The sequence below is a fragment of the Coffea arabica genome, chromosome 6c, assembly GCF_036785885.1.
Source record: "Coffea arabica cultivar ET-39 chromosome 6c, Coffea Arabica ET-39 HiFi, whole genome shotgun sequence".
NCBI classification, from domain to species: domain Eukaryota; kingdom Viridiplantae; phylum Streptophyta; class Magnoliopsida; order Gentianales; family Rubiaceae; genus Coffea; species Coffea arabica.
The window spans coordinates 8,087,564-8,104,528 of NC_092320.1; the positions used below are offsets into that span (position 1 = coordinate 8,087,564).

At 37.3% G+C, this 16,965-nt stretch overlaps 2 protein-coding genes across 2 annotated transcripts; both read right to left on the minus strand.

Annotated features, from left to right (window-relative positions):
• Positions 1-2,198: 2,198 nt before the first annotated feature.
• On the minus strand, positions 2,199-5,631 carry LOC113691683 (uncharacterized). Its single transcript, XM_027209946.2, has 4 exons — positions 4,863-5,631; positions 3,568-3,732; positions 3,410-3,461; positions 2,199-2,797 (listed from the first exon to the last, which is right to left on the minus strand). Exons 1-4 carry the CDS (start codon positions 5,117-5,119, stop codon positions 2,708-2,710), a joined length of 564 nt encoding a protein of 187 aa, XP_027065747.1. The 5' UTR covers positions 5,120-5,631; the 3' UTR covers positions 2,199-2,707.
• A 2,654-nt stretch (positions 5,632-8,285) lies between these two features.
• On the minus strand, positions 8,286-14,576 carry LOC113693780 (mediator of RNA polymerase II transcription subunit 17-like). The gene is made up of 8 exons (XM_027212464.2): positions 14,422-14,576; positions 14,101-14,329; positions 13,317-13,430; positions 13,046-13,131; positions 12,559-12,946; positions 9,544-9,990; positions 9,094-9,411; positions 8,286-8,743 (listed from the first exon to the last, which is right to left on the minus strand). Exons 1-8 carry the CDS (start codon positions 14,508-14,510, stop codon positions 8,417-8,419), a joined length of 1,998 nt encoding a protein of 665 aa, XP_027068265.1. The 5' UTR covers positions 14,511-14,576; the 3' UTR covers positions 8,286-8,416.
• Between the last annotated feature and the right edge of the window lie 2,389 nt (positions 14,577-16,965).

Genomic DNA, 16,965 nt, shown 5'->3' on the forward strand with positions numbered 1-16,965 from the left:
TTTTTTTTTATGGGACATTTATGGAATTATCCTCACAATACAAACTACGAAAAAAATTCAGAACTTAAATAGATGTTCTATGGTTATGCATTATGTTCGATTGGTAAAATGCATTAATTCAATATAAGTACCAACATGAGAATGAATACAAATTCTAAAATGTTACGGTTAATTACAATTAATTCCAAAACCATATATCTTATTTCTCACTTTACCTCCGTAATTTTTATTTTTGCTCAGTTAACCCCCTATACGATGAAATTACCCTTCCCATATTTTCATTTTTCATTTACCTTTTTCCGTTTACCTTTAATTACCCTTCCTTTTTTCGTCTATTTTATTCTTTTTTCTCTTTCCTCTATCTTTCGTCCTTTTCAATATAAAGAAAAGGAACAATAAAGTGACAAAGAAAATATAAGAGCACAAAAGAGGAAGAAGAAAATGCTAGAGGAAAAAGAGTTAATAATTGTATAGGTATAATTGTTTCCAATGCAAGACAAAGCGAGACAAAAAACGTTGTTAGGAGCTAAAGTGAAAAATGATATATATTCTAAGGAAATTAATTATGATTAACGCCTATGCTCAATTTGTAACAAGTTCAAATCATCAAAAGTAGCATCCTCTACCCTGATCATGGATTCATGATCTTCAATGTCCAATGACCCAACAAGATTAAAAAACTTTACTTTAAAATTGCTCCTAAATACTTAATAAATGCTTTTGATACTTTTTCATTGGTATTATTTGTTCGTTATCCAAAAGTTGAGAGTTGAGCCTCTTTTAAAAGAGTTACTCTACTCTCGCGGATGTTAAGAATTACCCTGAACCATTCATATTTCTCCCTTGCCGCCCCTTTCCCTATCAGTTCACCAAAAAAAGCCCTAAGCGGTTATTTTTTTTTCAATACTAGCAATTGTAGTGGAAAAGTTGATTTCCCCTGTGGGTTGATCAAAAAACCCTAAGTTGTTGTGGGTTGATCAAAAAACCCTAAGTGATGAATTTTGTTTCAACCTAGCAATTCTAGTAGAAGGTTGGAGTCACGTACGCTAATTTTGCTGACCGGTTATATTTTTTTTTTTTGTTTTTAAGAAAACACCGTGGGTGTCAGTGAAAGAATGTGTCAGTTGCCGGGCTGAGACAGCCCGGCACCCATGTGGATTTAAAAAAAAAAAAAAAAAAAAAAAGAAAAGTGTCAGGTGCCGGGCTGAGACCATAAATTTATACCCCCTGCCTGTCAGAACCGTAAGTAGACGTCTTTTTTTCTTTCAAGCAATAGTCTAAGGAATTAGCCGACAAATTTTGAGCCACCGTATCTATATAAACCGGGTCTATTCAAGTATTTGCTACACATAGCTGGGATGGGGTCTGCCCGATCCCAGGGGATATAAACAGAAGTGTAGTTTCTTGCCAGCATGGTTATAATACGAGCCACCGTATCTATATAAACCGGGTCTATTCAAGTATTTGCTACACATGGCTGGGATGGGGTCTGCCCGATCCCAGGGGATATAAACAGAAGTGTAGTTTCTTGCCAGCATGGTTATAATACGATCAACAGATTACAAAATATTCCAGCCAGCACCAAAAGCACACACAAATGCAGAGGTTCACTACCTCAGTAAGATACATCAAGACCCACGCCTGCCTCTAAGGACTTTTCATGTTACGGCTACTCCTTCCAAGGAAAAAAAGGAAAAAAAACGAAACGAGTTAGAAGCAGTTGCAAGTCTTTGCAGAAACAGGAAGCTCGTCAAACATTCAATCAACGACGTGAATTTGCGCCCCCACATTCCACACACGTAATTGAGGATGGATTTTGTTGACGAGGCACAGTTTCTTGACGTAAATGGTTAGAATCGGAAGAGGTATAGCCTGGGAAAATCTATCCTCAACTAATTGATACTATGGAGTTCTCCTTCTTCCTGTGTTCGGAGTGAGAGAAACAGGTGTGGCTGAGGTTTGGGAAATTGGGTGATTGATGAAGAACATCAGGGGAAAGAAAGCTGTCGATATATTCTCAAATACGCCGAATCCCACATATTAGATACCCAACCCGCCCAAATCAAATTTGGGTAGTGGGTACCCATTGGGTCTCAAGTTCCAAATGAGAAGATAGAAAAATGAAAAATGGAGCTATTGGAGCCAAACATCCACGATTTGCCTTTAAACAAACGCCAAAAAGAGAGAACAAAGAAGGATAAAAAAACAAAGCTCTGGGATTTGTATGTACCATCATCACCCATTTCACTCATGTTACAGCTACTTGTAATCTTAGGAATCTAAAGAGCAGAATGTACATATCAGATTGCAAGAAAGTTCGGAAAAACTATTCCAGCAATCTAAAAGAGTGGAACCTACTCCACATAAGAGGAAAGCGATAGCGAGCTGAACTCACATCATAATAAGCCTACCATTGTATTTCCGTGATCTGTAATCATTTCTTACTGGCAGTCAATCAAGAGATTACTGAATTAATAGCAGGTCGCTGCCTGGATGTAATTCTGGCACTTCAGCTGTCTAAAAAAAAAAAAAAAACTAATTTTAGTACAAAAGGGGGAAAAATAATACGCAGGATCTCCTTCTGGGTATCACCAGTGTCCAATGAATGAATGGAGTGCCAGATAGCCACATCCTCCGGCAGCGGAAATGCTATCCATGCTCTGTCCCTATTGAGTCAGGAATTTGTTCAATTGAGCCCAAAAAATGTTTAATCTGTGCGAAGCACATCAGGCTGCGGCTTGAAAGTCCCAAGAAGCAAATATGGCAGGATAACCATGCCCGCCATGAATAGAGTGAACTGCCATATTACACAAGACAATTAGGCATCATCCTAGAAACTCTGAAACACTCAGTTCATCATTCATTTTGACAAATCATCCTGCACAATCTTCATATTTTCTAACATTGATTATTTTGTACTTCTTCCTTCGGGTCAGAAGTGAAAACTGTTAGACGATGAGGATCATTGCTTCAAGATAAAGCAAAAATGCAAGTGAAACTAACAATTTCTCTTCCTTCCCCCAGCCCCCACACACAATCCCCCCCCCCCCCCCGCCCCCAAAAAAAAAAAACCTTTTTGGGGGGGGTTGAGGGAATCTTTTCTTAATCATCAACTCGAGCTGTCATTTTATCAGTCTAAACATGGTTATCACAAAAAATCTCCTCCAAAAACAAAAACAAAATCAAAATCTCCTCCAATACCAATCTCCACAAAGCAAATCGAGTGTTTTCATTCCTTAAAACAAGTAGAGTCTCTCTTTTTCATATGGTGTAGGTAAAACGCTTTTAAGCATCAGAACATCTGCAAGTATGTAGAAAAACCTTAAAAGACACAAAAAGCACTCATGCTTGGCCTTGAAAACTTTAATCTCTCTAAAAGGAGTAAACAAAAACAAGTTAAAGAATGTACCACAAGAGGCAGGGTCAAGAAACTCCAGATTGGCCACAATGCAAAAGAGAACCTGAATTTAGAAAATGCACTCAGAAAAAGAAGGGCAGCCTAAAAGACCAGAAAACAAATATACAATATATAAAAGCAATCAGAATAGCGAGTATGGTTCCTCTTACAAGCAGAAAGAAATGAGCCCAAGCACAGTAATGAATGGCAAGGCAGCTATACTTGAAATCTCCCACTTCTCACTGGACTTCCGAACACCCCAAGCTAACATGCTTGTATACAAGAAAAATAGAACATTCAAACTGATTCCCAACATCCCCATGTACAATGGAATCCTGCATATGAATATGCCATCATGAACATCAACTACTAAATCCATGCCAGTTTAATGGTACATAGTGGTACCTATATTTGACAAATATCTTCATGTCCACAAAAAAACACATTATGCAATGCATAGTTTATGAGAAGTTAATTAATGTTATTCAACAACTATGCGACGGCACATTGAAATTCCTAAGAAAAGCATTATATACTATCATTTGAAGCAGTATCAGCAATGCTCAATGCGTCTTGAAGCATTTAGTCAAAGGACATCAATTAGTTTGAGGAATAACAATTGTAAAACCGTTGCCAATGCCAGAAACAGATTCTACAACTGTTGCATGTTTGAGTGAAGTAAAAGTAACATCATTAGTTACTTTGTTCAGCTAAATGGTCTAGGAAGCTTTTATATCAAAGTTATAGGTGGATGCACGTTTGAAGTTGAGAAATGGATTTGAATTCACCAAAGCCAGAACATTGAATTGTACAGACACAGCATGTAATTTGAATTCACCAAAGCCAGAACATTGAATTGTACAGACACAGCATGTAAAATAGGATTTGATGTTTTGCTCTACGCCTGCAGTGGAAGCAAATAGATATATCTATTTTGTAGTAGAGATACTGCTCATGCTTGTGGAATCCCCAGTGACTGCCAGCGGTCTTCTTTTGTCATGCTTATAAAACTGAACATACTCAAAAATTTGTAGAACATACTTGTGCATTTAGAACACTTAAAAAGAAAATACTCCAACGAATTGATAAACAAGTCTTATTAACAAGCTTTGAGAGATTTTTTATCAATCTTATTGGTATTAAGCTTCTTTTGCATTAGAAAAGCACTTGGAGCCACGATTTCCACGAAACTAATCAATGTGCAAAAGAAGGTGAAGCACAAAGTTGGCTGCAAACAGACAAATTTAAGAATAGCTGCAGGTCGTCTTGGCTTCTGATAATTTGCAGTACAACAACAAACTGTAAATAACTTATACAATTCCCTTCGACTAGTCCTTTCAGTTTTTAATTTGTTTTCATTTTCCTCGTCATTTAATGAGATCAAGTAAAGCATCCCCGTTATTAACTGCAATACAAATGAACGACAAAAGAATCATGTTTTAGAAGCTTTAATTCGTAGGTTTACCTTCTAATGCGATCGTCATGCCAAAGGAGGTATATAAAATTCGAATGTCTGTCACCATAATAAATGATAAAAACTGCGGATGCAATCCAAAGAAAATTCTCTACAACCTCAACCCATGTCCGAGTTTTAGGAACTAAGGTAGCTGAAGGAATTGGTCTTGAGCATGCGTCATCCTCGAGATCATCACCACTTGATGCATATCCCTGACTATGCCTCTGCCTCATGTATCCACCTCCAACTGGAGTTCCACCAGACATATCAACAAATGGACGAAAAGCCACAACTTTCACTCCTAAATCGCCACCTAAAACTTCGATGCTCCCACTAAACTAATTCTGCTCAAAATGAATCAAAGAATGCTGATAAAAGAGTCTCAGTATCTTTACATTATCCTGAAATAAAATTTCCAACAAAGCAGAGAATTCCCAAGCCACAACCAATTGATCAATATCATCTCATTCCCAAAACCCACAAGCCTATCAATCCAAGTAAGAATCTCTCAATCAATGAAACACAAAATTCTGACAACACGTATCGAGAAAAACCAATCTTTTCACAGAATCCACCTCAAGAAACAGCAGAATTTCCAAGGATCAAATACAAACCTGCACCTTTCCTCAGAAAAATCCATCTCAAGCCCAAAACTCTACAACTTTCCCATGGTTCAATCAGTTGAACCACGGATACGGATTCAAGAAATCTGTATGAACTCAGAAGCCGGACTGTTTGACTTCCCAAATAACACAATCAGCAACACACAATAATTAATGCCGCCAAAAATTGAAGAAAAAATGGATAAAAACAAGAAGTAGGTCGGGCAAAAGAAGCCAAGAAAGGGTTTTGGTTGGGCTGTCTTGGACTCTTGTTCCTTGACAGAAAACCAAATTTAACTTGAGAGGGGATGTATGTATGTTTTGTGCTGTGTGTAAGCGTGCGTTTTAAAGATGGGCAGGTGCCTGCCCTTCCTAATATTGGAGATTCGTTTCTTTGCTCAAGCCCTGAGGAATGTGTTCAATTGGGATTTACAATTTTGTAAAGTGTATTTACCTTTTTTTTTTTTTTTTTTTTAAGTGTAAGTGAAAGATTCTCACTTACACTCCTCCAATTCATCCCTCCCTTCAATTAGAGTTATTTATTTATCAACTAGTAATTTAAAAAAAAAAAATTTCCCCCTTCTTTTAATACTTATCTTTCTTTGGTATAACTTCTTGATTTTCCTGCAGGGGAATCTTCAGAATTTGTTTATTTCAATCTAGAAGGTGTTGGCATTTTCAACAATTTTTTTTTTGGCCGCTGTAAGGTGCGGTAAGATACTAACTCGAATGTCCAATTCTTTTTTCTAATAGTATGATTGTTTTGGTCAAACATATATTAATTTTTCGCAAACTTGTCGATTATAAATTAGAGTCATAAACCTTTCAAAGGTAGTTAACTATTTAGGTAAACTTGTTGATTAATTATTATTTCAGCATTATAGGTCACCCGTTTATTTTTTCCAACAGCTATTTAGAGTTGACAAATTTTGCCACTTACGTATTTCCTAGATTAGTTAATTTGAAGAGCGCAAGTGCCACCTCGTCCACCAAAAACTAAACTAGGAATATAGAATCAGAGAGTGAACTAGAAACATGCAAGAAAAAGGAGTTGATTGACATAACTTATAACTACATAGTAGGAAAGTGGATTTTTAAATTTTTATGCCCATGTCTTGCGTGCTTAGCAACTTCCACTCACACCCCATCACCAAACTTTTGCTCAGTTGCCAGACCAGATTCCATCGCTCAAGGATGGATATACTCGTCTCGTACCTTTATTTAAGAAGCATTCATATCGAGTAATATATGCATTGATCCCACGACAGTTGGTTGGGGAAATATACAAGGAATGGGCGACAGGATGATTTCTGACTGCCGAAATACGGATAAAAAGTAGAGTGTGGAAAAAAAGTTTAGGCGCGGCCATCAGGCGCATCGCATGAGTGAGTTATCAGCAGTCGAAGTCCTTTTTTTTCAAACTAAAGTGTTATTAATCGTGCTTTTGAGGCATTTCTTCTTGCCCGACGCGGACAACTTTATAGTAGTACTTCTTTTGACAAATTTGAAAGTACAGAGAAATGAAGTAAATTCGATAATGAGTGACTTTTTTTTTTTTTTCTCAATCAGAAAAGTTGTTGGTAGCTCTTTTCTTTTAATATAAATAAAAGAATTTAAATTCAAAATTTCTCGCTTATGCTTCTTCACTCGAGCCGTTCAATTCATCTTTTTTTTTCTGATTAGTAGTTCTAAGCTTGCAAAAGCGTGCAAGCGTGCATTTTGTTTGACCAGCATAGGGATTTTCGTTAATTCCTTCGGTCGACATTGATTAGGAAGTAGTAGTACTAACTAACTACTGAGGTAGGGTCACCTACGCGGAAAAAAATTTCTTAGCATTTTGATACCTACGTGCATAATTGCTCTACGACTCAGCATTTTGACTACGCGCGGTGTGTCTGCATTTTTTATAAATACATAAATATTTTTTCCAAATTGATTTTACATAAAATTTTCATTATTAAAGCAAACTTTTGGTATTTTAACTTTTTTTTTTTCCTGATCAAATGATAGTTATAATGCTGAGAACCAGTTATGTTGTCAACAGGTGTTTAGAGAATTAGGGTTAAAAATAGATATGGGTGGTTATTTTGACAATAAACGTTTAGATAGTTAAATAGCAATTAATAAGTTGGATAAGGATAAAGTTGAAAGTTTATGACGTTAATTATTTACTTCAAGCCCCCACCTCCCTCTTCACATATTGATATTGTATGTATGGATAGATTGTTGGTCCGCAACTATTATCGGTCCATGCAATTAAGTTCCGAGGCATTCTTGCTTGTGGGTAGGAGCGTTACTTTGCAATTAGACATAAGGAGAAATAAATGTCTCGATTTATCGCCATGTTTACACGCCATCTCTCAAGTAAAGATGATGATAAGTCTTAAATACTTTATAGTAGATCAATTATCTCTTGCCAACTTGACTTAATCAGTCAATTGATTTTTGATGGACCAATTTTATTAGCAATCCACAACAGAGATTGGCGTTATTAGCTACGTGCCTTAAATGGAGTAATTTTCTTTGATTGTAACTTGACGCGGTGCAAAGCCACCACGCCACGCCGGTCCTTTCTCTTTAATGATCCACCAGAGCACAATTGAAGATTTTCCCAAGGACCAAATGAAAGCGACCTAGCTTGGGCAAGAAGGTTACTCGCCACAGCCCACCAAATCAAGTACGTTGTTTGCGCAGGTGGAGCCATCCGCTGCGGCAAGGGGCTTCTAGCCTGAAGGTCCGAAGCAATTTCAGAGTTTGTTCGAAGTTCCGAACCCTGGCAGAAGTATAGGGACAGTCGGGTGTTTTCTACGGTTGAAGTTACCAGTAACAATTGCAGCATAAAATGTATGAACTAACATTACTTTTGTAGACACTAAAATATCAACGCACTCATATACAGCATTAGTATGTGCATCAATCATCCATGATTCCACATATTTTTTTACATGATAACAAGGAGTTTCAGTGCATCCCACCACCACCACACAGGCCAACCAAATCAAACACAGTAGAATATAGGACATCCAGAGATAAATGTCCCAAGAACTTCCTGGTTTCTGATTCACTATTAGATATATCCATACGAAGTTTGTGTTCCTCTGTGAATCCATCTTCCATCACTAACCACCACGAGATGCACCCTTCAGCATCTTCAGGGTCTATGTGTGACACCAGACTGAGTAGTTCGCCCTGATCCAACTCAAATGACAAGGATAGGAAGTCTCTGTTTGCTTTAATACCCACTGTAAGGGCTTCATCGTGAAGCCAGCTAATAACTTGGCTGGCAACCTATAAAAAAATTAATTGCTTCCTCGTTAGCTTACATAGAAATACAAAGGTGCCGAAAGTCCCCCCCCCCTCCTCCCCCTTCTCCCCCATCCCCCGCTCTCCCCCAAAAAAAAAAAAAAAACTGAGTACCATAATACTTGGCTAAGATAGTAGTACTAAAGCAGAAAATTGCATTTGGTGACAGAGCCAAGTCACAGCAACAGCGAACCACTCTGGCATTCCTCCTAGAAAAGGAGAGTAGTTCACATAGTATATGTCGCCAAATGCGGATTGACTTTTGGGGTCTGATATGGAATGAGGTTATTTATATTGACACCACTCTTTGAAGACTACAAATCAAGGACACTAACCTGCTGTAGGAGTATCAAAGGAAGATCTGCCAATTCACAATTATATCTATTCATAGGAGAAATTGTCTCAGACTTCCCCTTGAAGAGACCAACAACCTTAGGAGCACCTTCCCCTTCCACAGTAATGCAGTCATCATTGACAAGCACCTTAGTCCAGTACTGAGACTTTAGGCTCTTGATATGGGTCAGGGCAGATACCTGAGCCTGGTTTCCTGCAAGTGAAATTGGCTGGGGAATATTGATGGAGAGTGTCCAAGATGATGTCCGAGAATGCCAAGTGGGATGTGACATTAAATGGACATATGGGATTCCACGCACCTTTCAAGGCATAGAATAGAAATAGAATGAGATAAAGTTGTCTTTTTTGTGGTTGGGGGAGCGGGGGAGAAGCCTGCCTTCCTAATGTTTGTCTTTCCTTCTAATTCGAGTAAATGTAGGATGAACGCTTACCAGATTTTCCAGCTCAGTGAGAACTCTGATTGAGAAGATCCTGTGAGCTAGAGACAAGCAGAAGTGACCCAGAAGATTGAAGCTGTCCTTCGCTGGCTGACCAGGTACCTGACTTCTACTTGAAGATGCAGCTCTACGTTTAGCTTTCACAAACACGTGTTCATGAAAAAGTTGTTGCAAATATATTTCAAAACTAATCTGATTTGCAAATGCTGACTTCTTAAAGTTGCGTCTCCCTTCTTCAAATGATTCCATAGATATAATTGCAGTTTCTAGATTGTTAGTGCCTGTAATGCTGACTGTTTGATCATCTTGACCAGATGGAACAAGTGAAACAGATACAGACGCTCCTTGACCAATGCTTAATCTTAAATAGTTTTCTTGTATCCCAGTCACATTGACACCTATAGATGGGTTAAATACTTCACGATTAACCAACTCAAATACCTGGAACCATATTGATTAAGAAATAGGTGAGTATATAGCATGAAAGCAAAAGTCAATAAATAAGGGTATGTTTCGTAACGTTTATGTTTCTTGCTTTTGTTTGTTCACACTATTCTACGAACAAAAATAAATAATAATGTTCAGTAAATGTGTTCCTGTTTTTCAAAAATTAGATAAGTGTTTAAGAAACAGGAGTTCATTTCTTGAAAACCTACATTTCTACTTTTATTAAAGAACGGACCAAACTGGCAAGACACGGTGCTACAGTAATCTTTAAAGAGGTTTTCAATTCGAATTCCATTACCCCAACCTGTTTTCTTCTCCTATAATCATGCTTTTCCTTCTCTCTCTGCTCCCTCTTATCCCTATCTTCTTCACATGGCAACCATCTCCTTGTCATCTCATCTATTCCACCCTCCTTAACCCTCGTCTCTCTCGTTGAAACCACTTGTTCTTATGACTCGCTAGTCCATAACCCTGATCTTCAAGACAACACCTACACCCCAATCCCTTCCATAACCAACATCACTTGCCTGTTCTTCATCTCTGAAAGCCCCATTTGCTTCCGACACCTGATGGCTGACACCTCTACCCTCTCCTCCAAAGCTAAAACCGGATTCCTACCTCACCTCTTCTAGAATTTTTTTCCCCCTTAGAGTGGTTAGCTCTCCCTTAACCTACCATGTGTGACACCTCTTTCAAACCCGATTTCCTTCTCGCCTTCTAGAATCTTTTTCCTAGAGTGGTTAGTCTTGCACTTCCACAATTCATTGAACTGATATTAGAATAGTTATGATAATTTACCAGCTGTTTGGTTGGGGGGAATAGGGGGTCCTCAATGGGAATGCTCATTTATGATAGTCATTGTCAGTATTTGGTACACTGCTATGGCAATCAATCCATGACAATGGAAGACCTTAGTGTATTCCCTATTCCTGACTAAATTGGACACTTTTGCTCCACTATCACCAAAAAAACACTCCAAAGTACTATCTCTTCTTTTTCTTCTCACTCTCATCTCTCCTCTCTCACCTCTCATCAGTTGTCTCTCTTATTCTTCCTTTTTTTTTTTTGGCAAAAGCTTCAAACCCAGTCTCATAGGCCACCAGCAGCAGCATAGGTTAGTGGCCGAACTTGGGATAGTGAAGTTGCCATGAACAGAATTTTGGTGGACATTTTGGGTTTTCTCTCTATTTGAAATCATCCCCATTCTTCATATTCCTCCCTCTGTTTATGCCTTTCTCCATCCAACATTTTGCCTCCTATCCACAAGATCTTGTACTCCACCAGCCCTTTGTCTAAGAAGTAACAATCATGAAGAGAAGAATAGATGAGTTGATCGGTGAATGGTTGTTTGATCACCAGTGGTTCAATTGTGTTCAAGATTTGAATAACTTTCAAGGCTAATGATTAGACATTTTTTCTTGAAGGTTGGCTTTTCTAATATGTGTTGAATTTTAAATTGGGATTGTTAGGTGTGTTGGGTTCTTCATAGATTATTTGTAGATGGGATGCTGAGACATTGAGGAAGAAGGAAATGTGGTGAAAGAAAAAAGAAATGAAATATTTAGAGATAAAAAAAAGTGAAAAAAAAGAAGAAAAACCAAAATAGGTTCTCATTGAAGAGACAACCCAAACAAGTGAAAAGGAATACCAAAAACCCATTGTCATTGAGGGGGCTTTTGACAGTGGTTATCATTATCATTCCCCAGTAACAACCAAACAGGTAGGTAGAATTCGGCAGAGGTATCAATTGAACTATTACTAGCTGGAATTTGGATATATCTCAGAAAATAATTTGGCTTTGAAATTATTTATGTGTAAAATTTTCGATATCATGGTACTGATAATCGTTGTTTGGAGCTGGATTTGTCAAGTGGAATAATGTAAGGGCGAGATTGGGAAATTTTGTAGCTTGACGACGATTTCTTTATTGGTGGAATTATAATCTTCTTGCCAATTAGTAGATATTTATGGAAGAAAAGAAGGGATGAGAGAAACTCTACCACCAAGTAAAACCAAGTAGACTGGATTGAATTCTTATTTCTCCAAAAGAAAAAGGAAGTATGCTGAAGAAAGTTCTTTGAGAAGTTGAAAAAGTTTAGCCAAAATGAATGCTGAAAGTTATGTTCCATAGTTGTGAACTTCAATAGGTTTCTCTTTTTGCTTTATGACTACCTTCTATTGTCTCACCTGTTATAGTCATTTTGTTATTTGGAATCATAGCAAAATAAATTTTGTGATCTTATGTGCAACTGGTTTGATGACTCACATACAAATTGGTGCAGTCTAAGTTTAAAAAAAATGGAGGGGAGGAACAATATTCTTCAATTTGTGCATAGGAAAATATACTTGAAACACAAACAGAGCATCATCTTCAATCAGACAAGTTTATTTCAACTTGAGCATAAAACGATATGATTGAAACAAACACATTCTCCTTTTGACCAAGAACTAAACCCGTGTTTTTTTCTGGTTAAAATATAAACTAAGAAACATAAATGTTGCCAAATGGCCCCTAAGTAAACAAAAGGGATCATTTATGCCCATATGCAGTTGAGGAGGTACCTGCTCATTAAAAATGGCCAGATGAACTTCACGGAGGAGCGCATGCGTTTCTCTTACACATTTATCATCATTAAGATGTTCTTTCTTAGTTTCTTCATAACCATCAGCAATAAAGGTTTGTACTTTCGTTCTGCTTGATCTTCTTGCATTATAGCTTGAATGTGCACCAAGAAACTCAAACTGAAGAGTACGGCAAGAGTTTGGAGGCAAATTCACGGCTAGCATTCCAGCTGAATCATGCTCCACACGAACAGTAGACACTGAGGATGGACGAAATGCTGCTGCTGGATCATTTAGTGAATTATCAAATAAATCAATGTAGAACCCCTCATTTCCAGAGGCAGCAGCAACTGCACGATGTCTTTTAACTTTCCAATTTTGCTGCAATCTATCAGCTTGTCAGAGTAGGAATAGGAGGAAACTAAAGGACGAGAATCCAGAGACCAAATTGTCCATAAATTCTTTCCTACGACGTGCACGGACTTACCTAATCAGCGCACCATAGAATCTTGCTTCTCTAGCTACCTGCTGCTCCAGTGCTTTGGCAGATTGCTTAAAATATCTGCCAAGATGCTGCGAATAAAGAAAGAGTCATATTATACAAAAGACTTATCATCGCAGGTACTCACAATTAAGTTGGTCGCTAATGGTCAACAGAATGTTACATGAGCTGAAGCACTAATTTAGAAACACTGGTGATCTAGTAATATGGTGAGCAGGTTAAGGAAAAAAAGTTGGAATAGTGATAAACAATATACCCGGAAGCACTGTAGCTTGGTAGCTGTAGATACAGCAAGGTCAGACAGAAGCTCATTAGGCAACTGCTTCGGCCTGGTCATGCTAGCCACTGTTACATCATTGTTTGCCTCCAGCTGTCCGTAGAACATGCAAAAAAGGTTACACACTACTCCAACGGTTACATGGTGAAAGGTTTCAAATGGTAGCCAAAAGTTTGTAAGGAAAGTGGTAATACAAGTCAAATCAAACCATCCTCATCACTTTGTTCACTCATTTTTAGACTATATCAACTCTTATCCTTCAACAATCCATAACTGAAAGAGTTTAAATGCAGTAGAAACTCTAGGCAAATACATAACCAAACAAAAGCATCTATCAGCATCTTCATAACTGTGCTTTATGAAAGAGTATATTTTCTCTGGCTCAAATAAATACAGATCGTAGATAATGACATTGACCAACTCGTTATAGCTTTATCAATCTTGATGACTGCATACAAACACGAGGTAATAACACCCATTCTCCCCATTCCCCAGAGTACCTATACCAACAGTTATTACTGGCCGAAGCAACCTCCCTTGTTTAACTTTTAGGAGTCAATTAAAATCTTGCTTCTTGATTCAGCCCGACTCATGCAACTAAACTAAACAGAACGATCCCTTGCCCACTTTTAGCAGTCAAATGACACGTGTGCGTTTTAGTAATTCACCTCAACTCTCAATCCATAATTGGAAAGCGAAATGCAAAATTTGCAGTTAAAAATTGACGGAAAAATAGTTGGGAATGGAAAGAGTAATTATTTACGGTGTTGATGAGATCGATAATGACGGAGAGCTCTTGATGAGCTAATTGTAGATTCTCCAGTAAACTCTGCCACTGCCATGGCTGATTACCGGAGTTGTGAGTTTCCTTACTAGTACTACTAGTAGTAGTCTTCTTCTGCTTCTTGCTGGAAGGCTCCTCTCTCTCCACCGCCCACGCGAAGTCTATTCTCCTTATCAAGTCTACTCGTTTCTCCTCGTGCCCTACGTCTCTGCAATTCACATACGTGCATCATTTATACATACATACTTTTCTGTATATAAAGGTTCGAGCTGTAGAGACAGAGTAAGAGAGGGAGAGTACGAAGGGAATCGCTCGACGCCATTTTCTTCGATGACTTCTAAGCGTTTGATGGGGAGCTTGTCGATGGAAATGTCTAGGTTTCCGTCCATGTTCACAATGGCTTCTTCTGGAGCCCCGGCGTGGGGAAGAAGGTGATCCGTGGGAGTTATATCCTTGGGCTTTAGTAGGCTGACGGCCCTGATGATACCTGGGCTGTAATCAAAGGCCAAAATTTGGGTAGACCCGATATTTTAAGGCCCAATGGTCCAGATTGTACCGCACTACCTGATGAGTATTCTGGCACAATCTGGATTGTTATCAAATAGCGTGGCATAATTTGGGTCATTGAATCCTTGAAAATCGAATCTGCTCAAGTGTGAGTTGTAATTAAATTCTTCGTATCTTTTCTTTTAAATAAGAAATGGAAAATTTAAAATTGTCCTAAAAATAAGAAATAGATCCCAAAAAAGAAGGTGGCATTGTAGTATGGTATTTTCTATTTCTTATGTATCTATTTTTTTATTTTCCTTTATTTTTTTTTTGTATTTGGAGCAAATTAAGATTTATTACTATTTAGTAGGACTAATCACAGTTCTTTTTTACAATTATCTCTTCTCTTCCCAAAGAAAAAAGAAAACGAAAAAAAAAATAGAAGTGAAAGGGTGAGTTTATTAATTTATTAGTTTTTGTTTAACGTTTTGATATTGAACATTAATTTTGACAAATAAAAAAAAAAAACTAACGGTGGCACTTTAGTCCGAATCATGAAAAGTTATGTATAGATTATTAAATTATAGGGGGTTATATACTAAAGAACCAAACCACCTGAGGATAAGTAGTAATTTACTCTATATTTGAATCATGCAACATTTATATTCATCTGTAATCATCCTCAATTCACTGAATAATAAATAAAAGAGGAAAAAAAATCCATAATACTATGTTCAAGCATATTATCAAAATTATTAATGTAATATATACAGAATAGTAATAGTAACACTAATGCAGCAGGTGCTATAATTTAAAGTTCTCTGTTACATGATCGATGGATGAAATGAAATAATTCAGTCATGAGTAATTCGTTCATTTAGCTTTGGCAACATCAAAATTCTCAGCTCTAAACTAAGTTTCTAGTAAATATCTCAGCTTTATAAACACATAATGGATTTAGGATTTATTATTGTTTCATATTATATGGACGTAAATTCTTTTTTTTTTTCCTTCTGTATACTTTCACGCTCCTGCTAAGGTGTTACCGCACCGGTCAAAACTGTAAAAATTATATTAATTAACAAAGATTTAAGAGTTATTCAGACAAGCTCTCATTAAATAAAAACAATAAACAAAATTTCAAAAAAAAATAAAAACTATTAAAAAGTCAGAATCAAAGAGACTCAAGATTGATGTGCGTCCGCCTTTTGACACTGTGGGTTTCTGCAACATAAGCGCGTGGTTACCTAATAGAAACCAACTCTATATCAACGGCCACTGCCACCTTGGAAACAATTAACTGAAAGAGAGTCGGTGGAGTGTCTCGCACAATATGGAACAGCTTTTATTTATCTATTTATTTACACATTTTTTGACTGCACTGCTTCTTCTACTTCAATCCTTTAATTAAAGACAAAATTAAAGAATATGAGTTTAACCTCCCCAAACTGTATAATTTACCATTTACACACCCCAACGACTTTGCCAAAATTATTAGTGGTCAACATTAAGGGTGTAAACTATCTCAAACAAGTCGAGCACATTAGTGTTCAAATGAACTAAACTTGAACGAGCTTTTATAGAATCGAACCTAAGTTGACTTCGAGTAGATTGAATTTTTTACATGTAAATCTCACTTATATGCTAATCTTTTTTTTTTATGTGTATGTAAGAGGTTTCAAATCCAGAACCTCTTACTTTTATTCCCGTGTCTCTCGTATCACTTAACTTATGTGCCAATTGAGTCAAACTTGAGTTGAATTTAAAATTTTTTTCAAATAAAAATTAATGTTAAATTTTAAGTTGATTAACTGACAAATTAAATTTGAATGAATTCTTACTAAGTCGTGATCGATTCAAGAATCAATTAATTTAACTCCATCTGTCTTTCAGTCCTAGTCAACGTAAGAAGAGATCCGAAACCCGTGCAATATGTCTGAGGAAATAGCCAAAACTTAATTTTGGTAAGGGGTCCATAATCAATTCAGCAGGGCCGTTCCATAATGGATACAAGTACAACCGGGCCACCTGATCCTTTGTGGCCAGAAGCGAAGACAAAATGAAGCGGAGGTGGCCAGCCTAAAATTAATGACGGCATTATGGCCCAGCCCATAATTCCACAAATGACTGACTGGTTCAGCGTCATAGACGACTAGCAATGTCGACATGGGAAACGATTTAACATTTTCAACAATCCTAGGGGCGATCATGGACAAACTGTCTGTAGATTTTTTGCTGATCGTTTGTACGTCCTGGACAAGAGCCCTTTTCCCTAATTTGAACTTGTTTTATATCCTGAAATTTTAAAAAAGTATTGTCCCAAAAATCCAATTTAAGTAATAGAAACATAAGTTG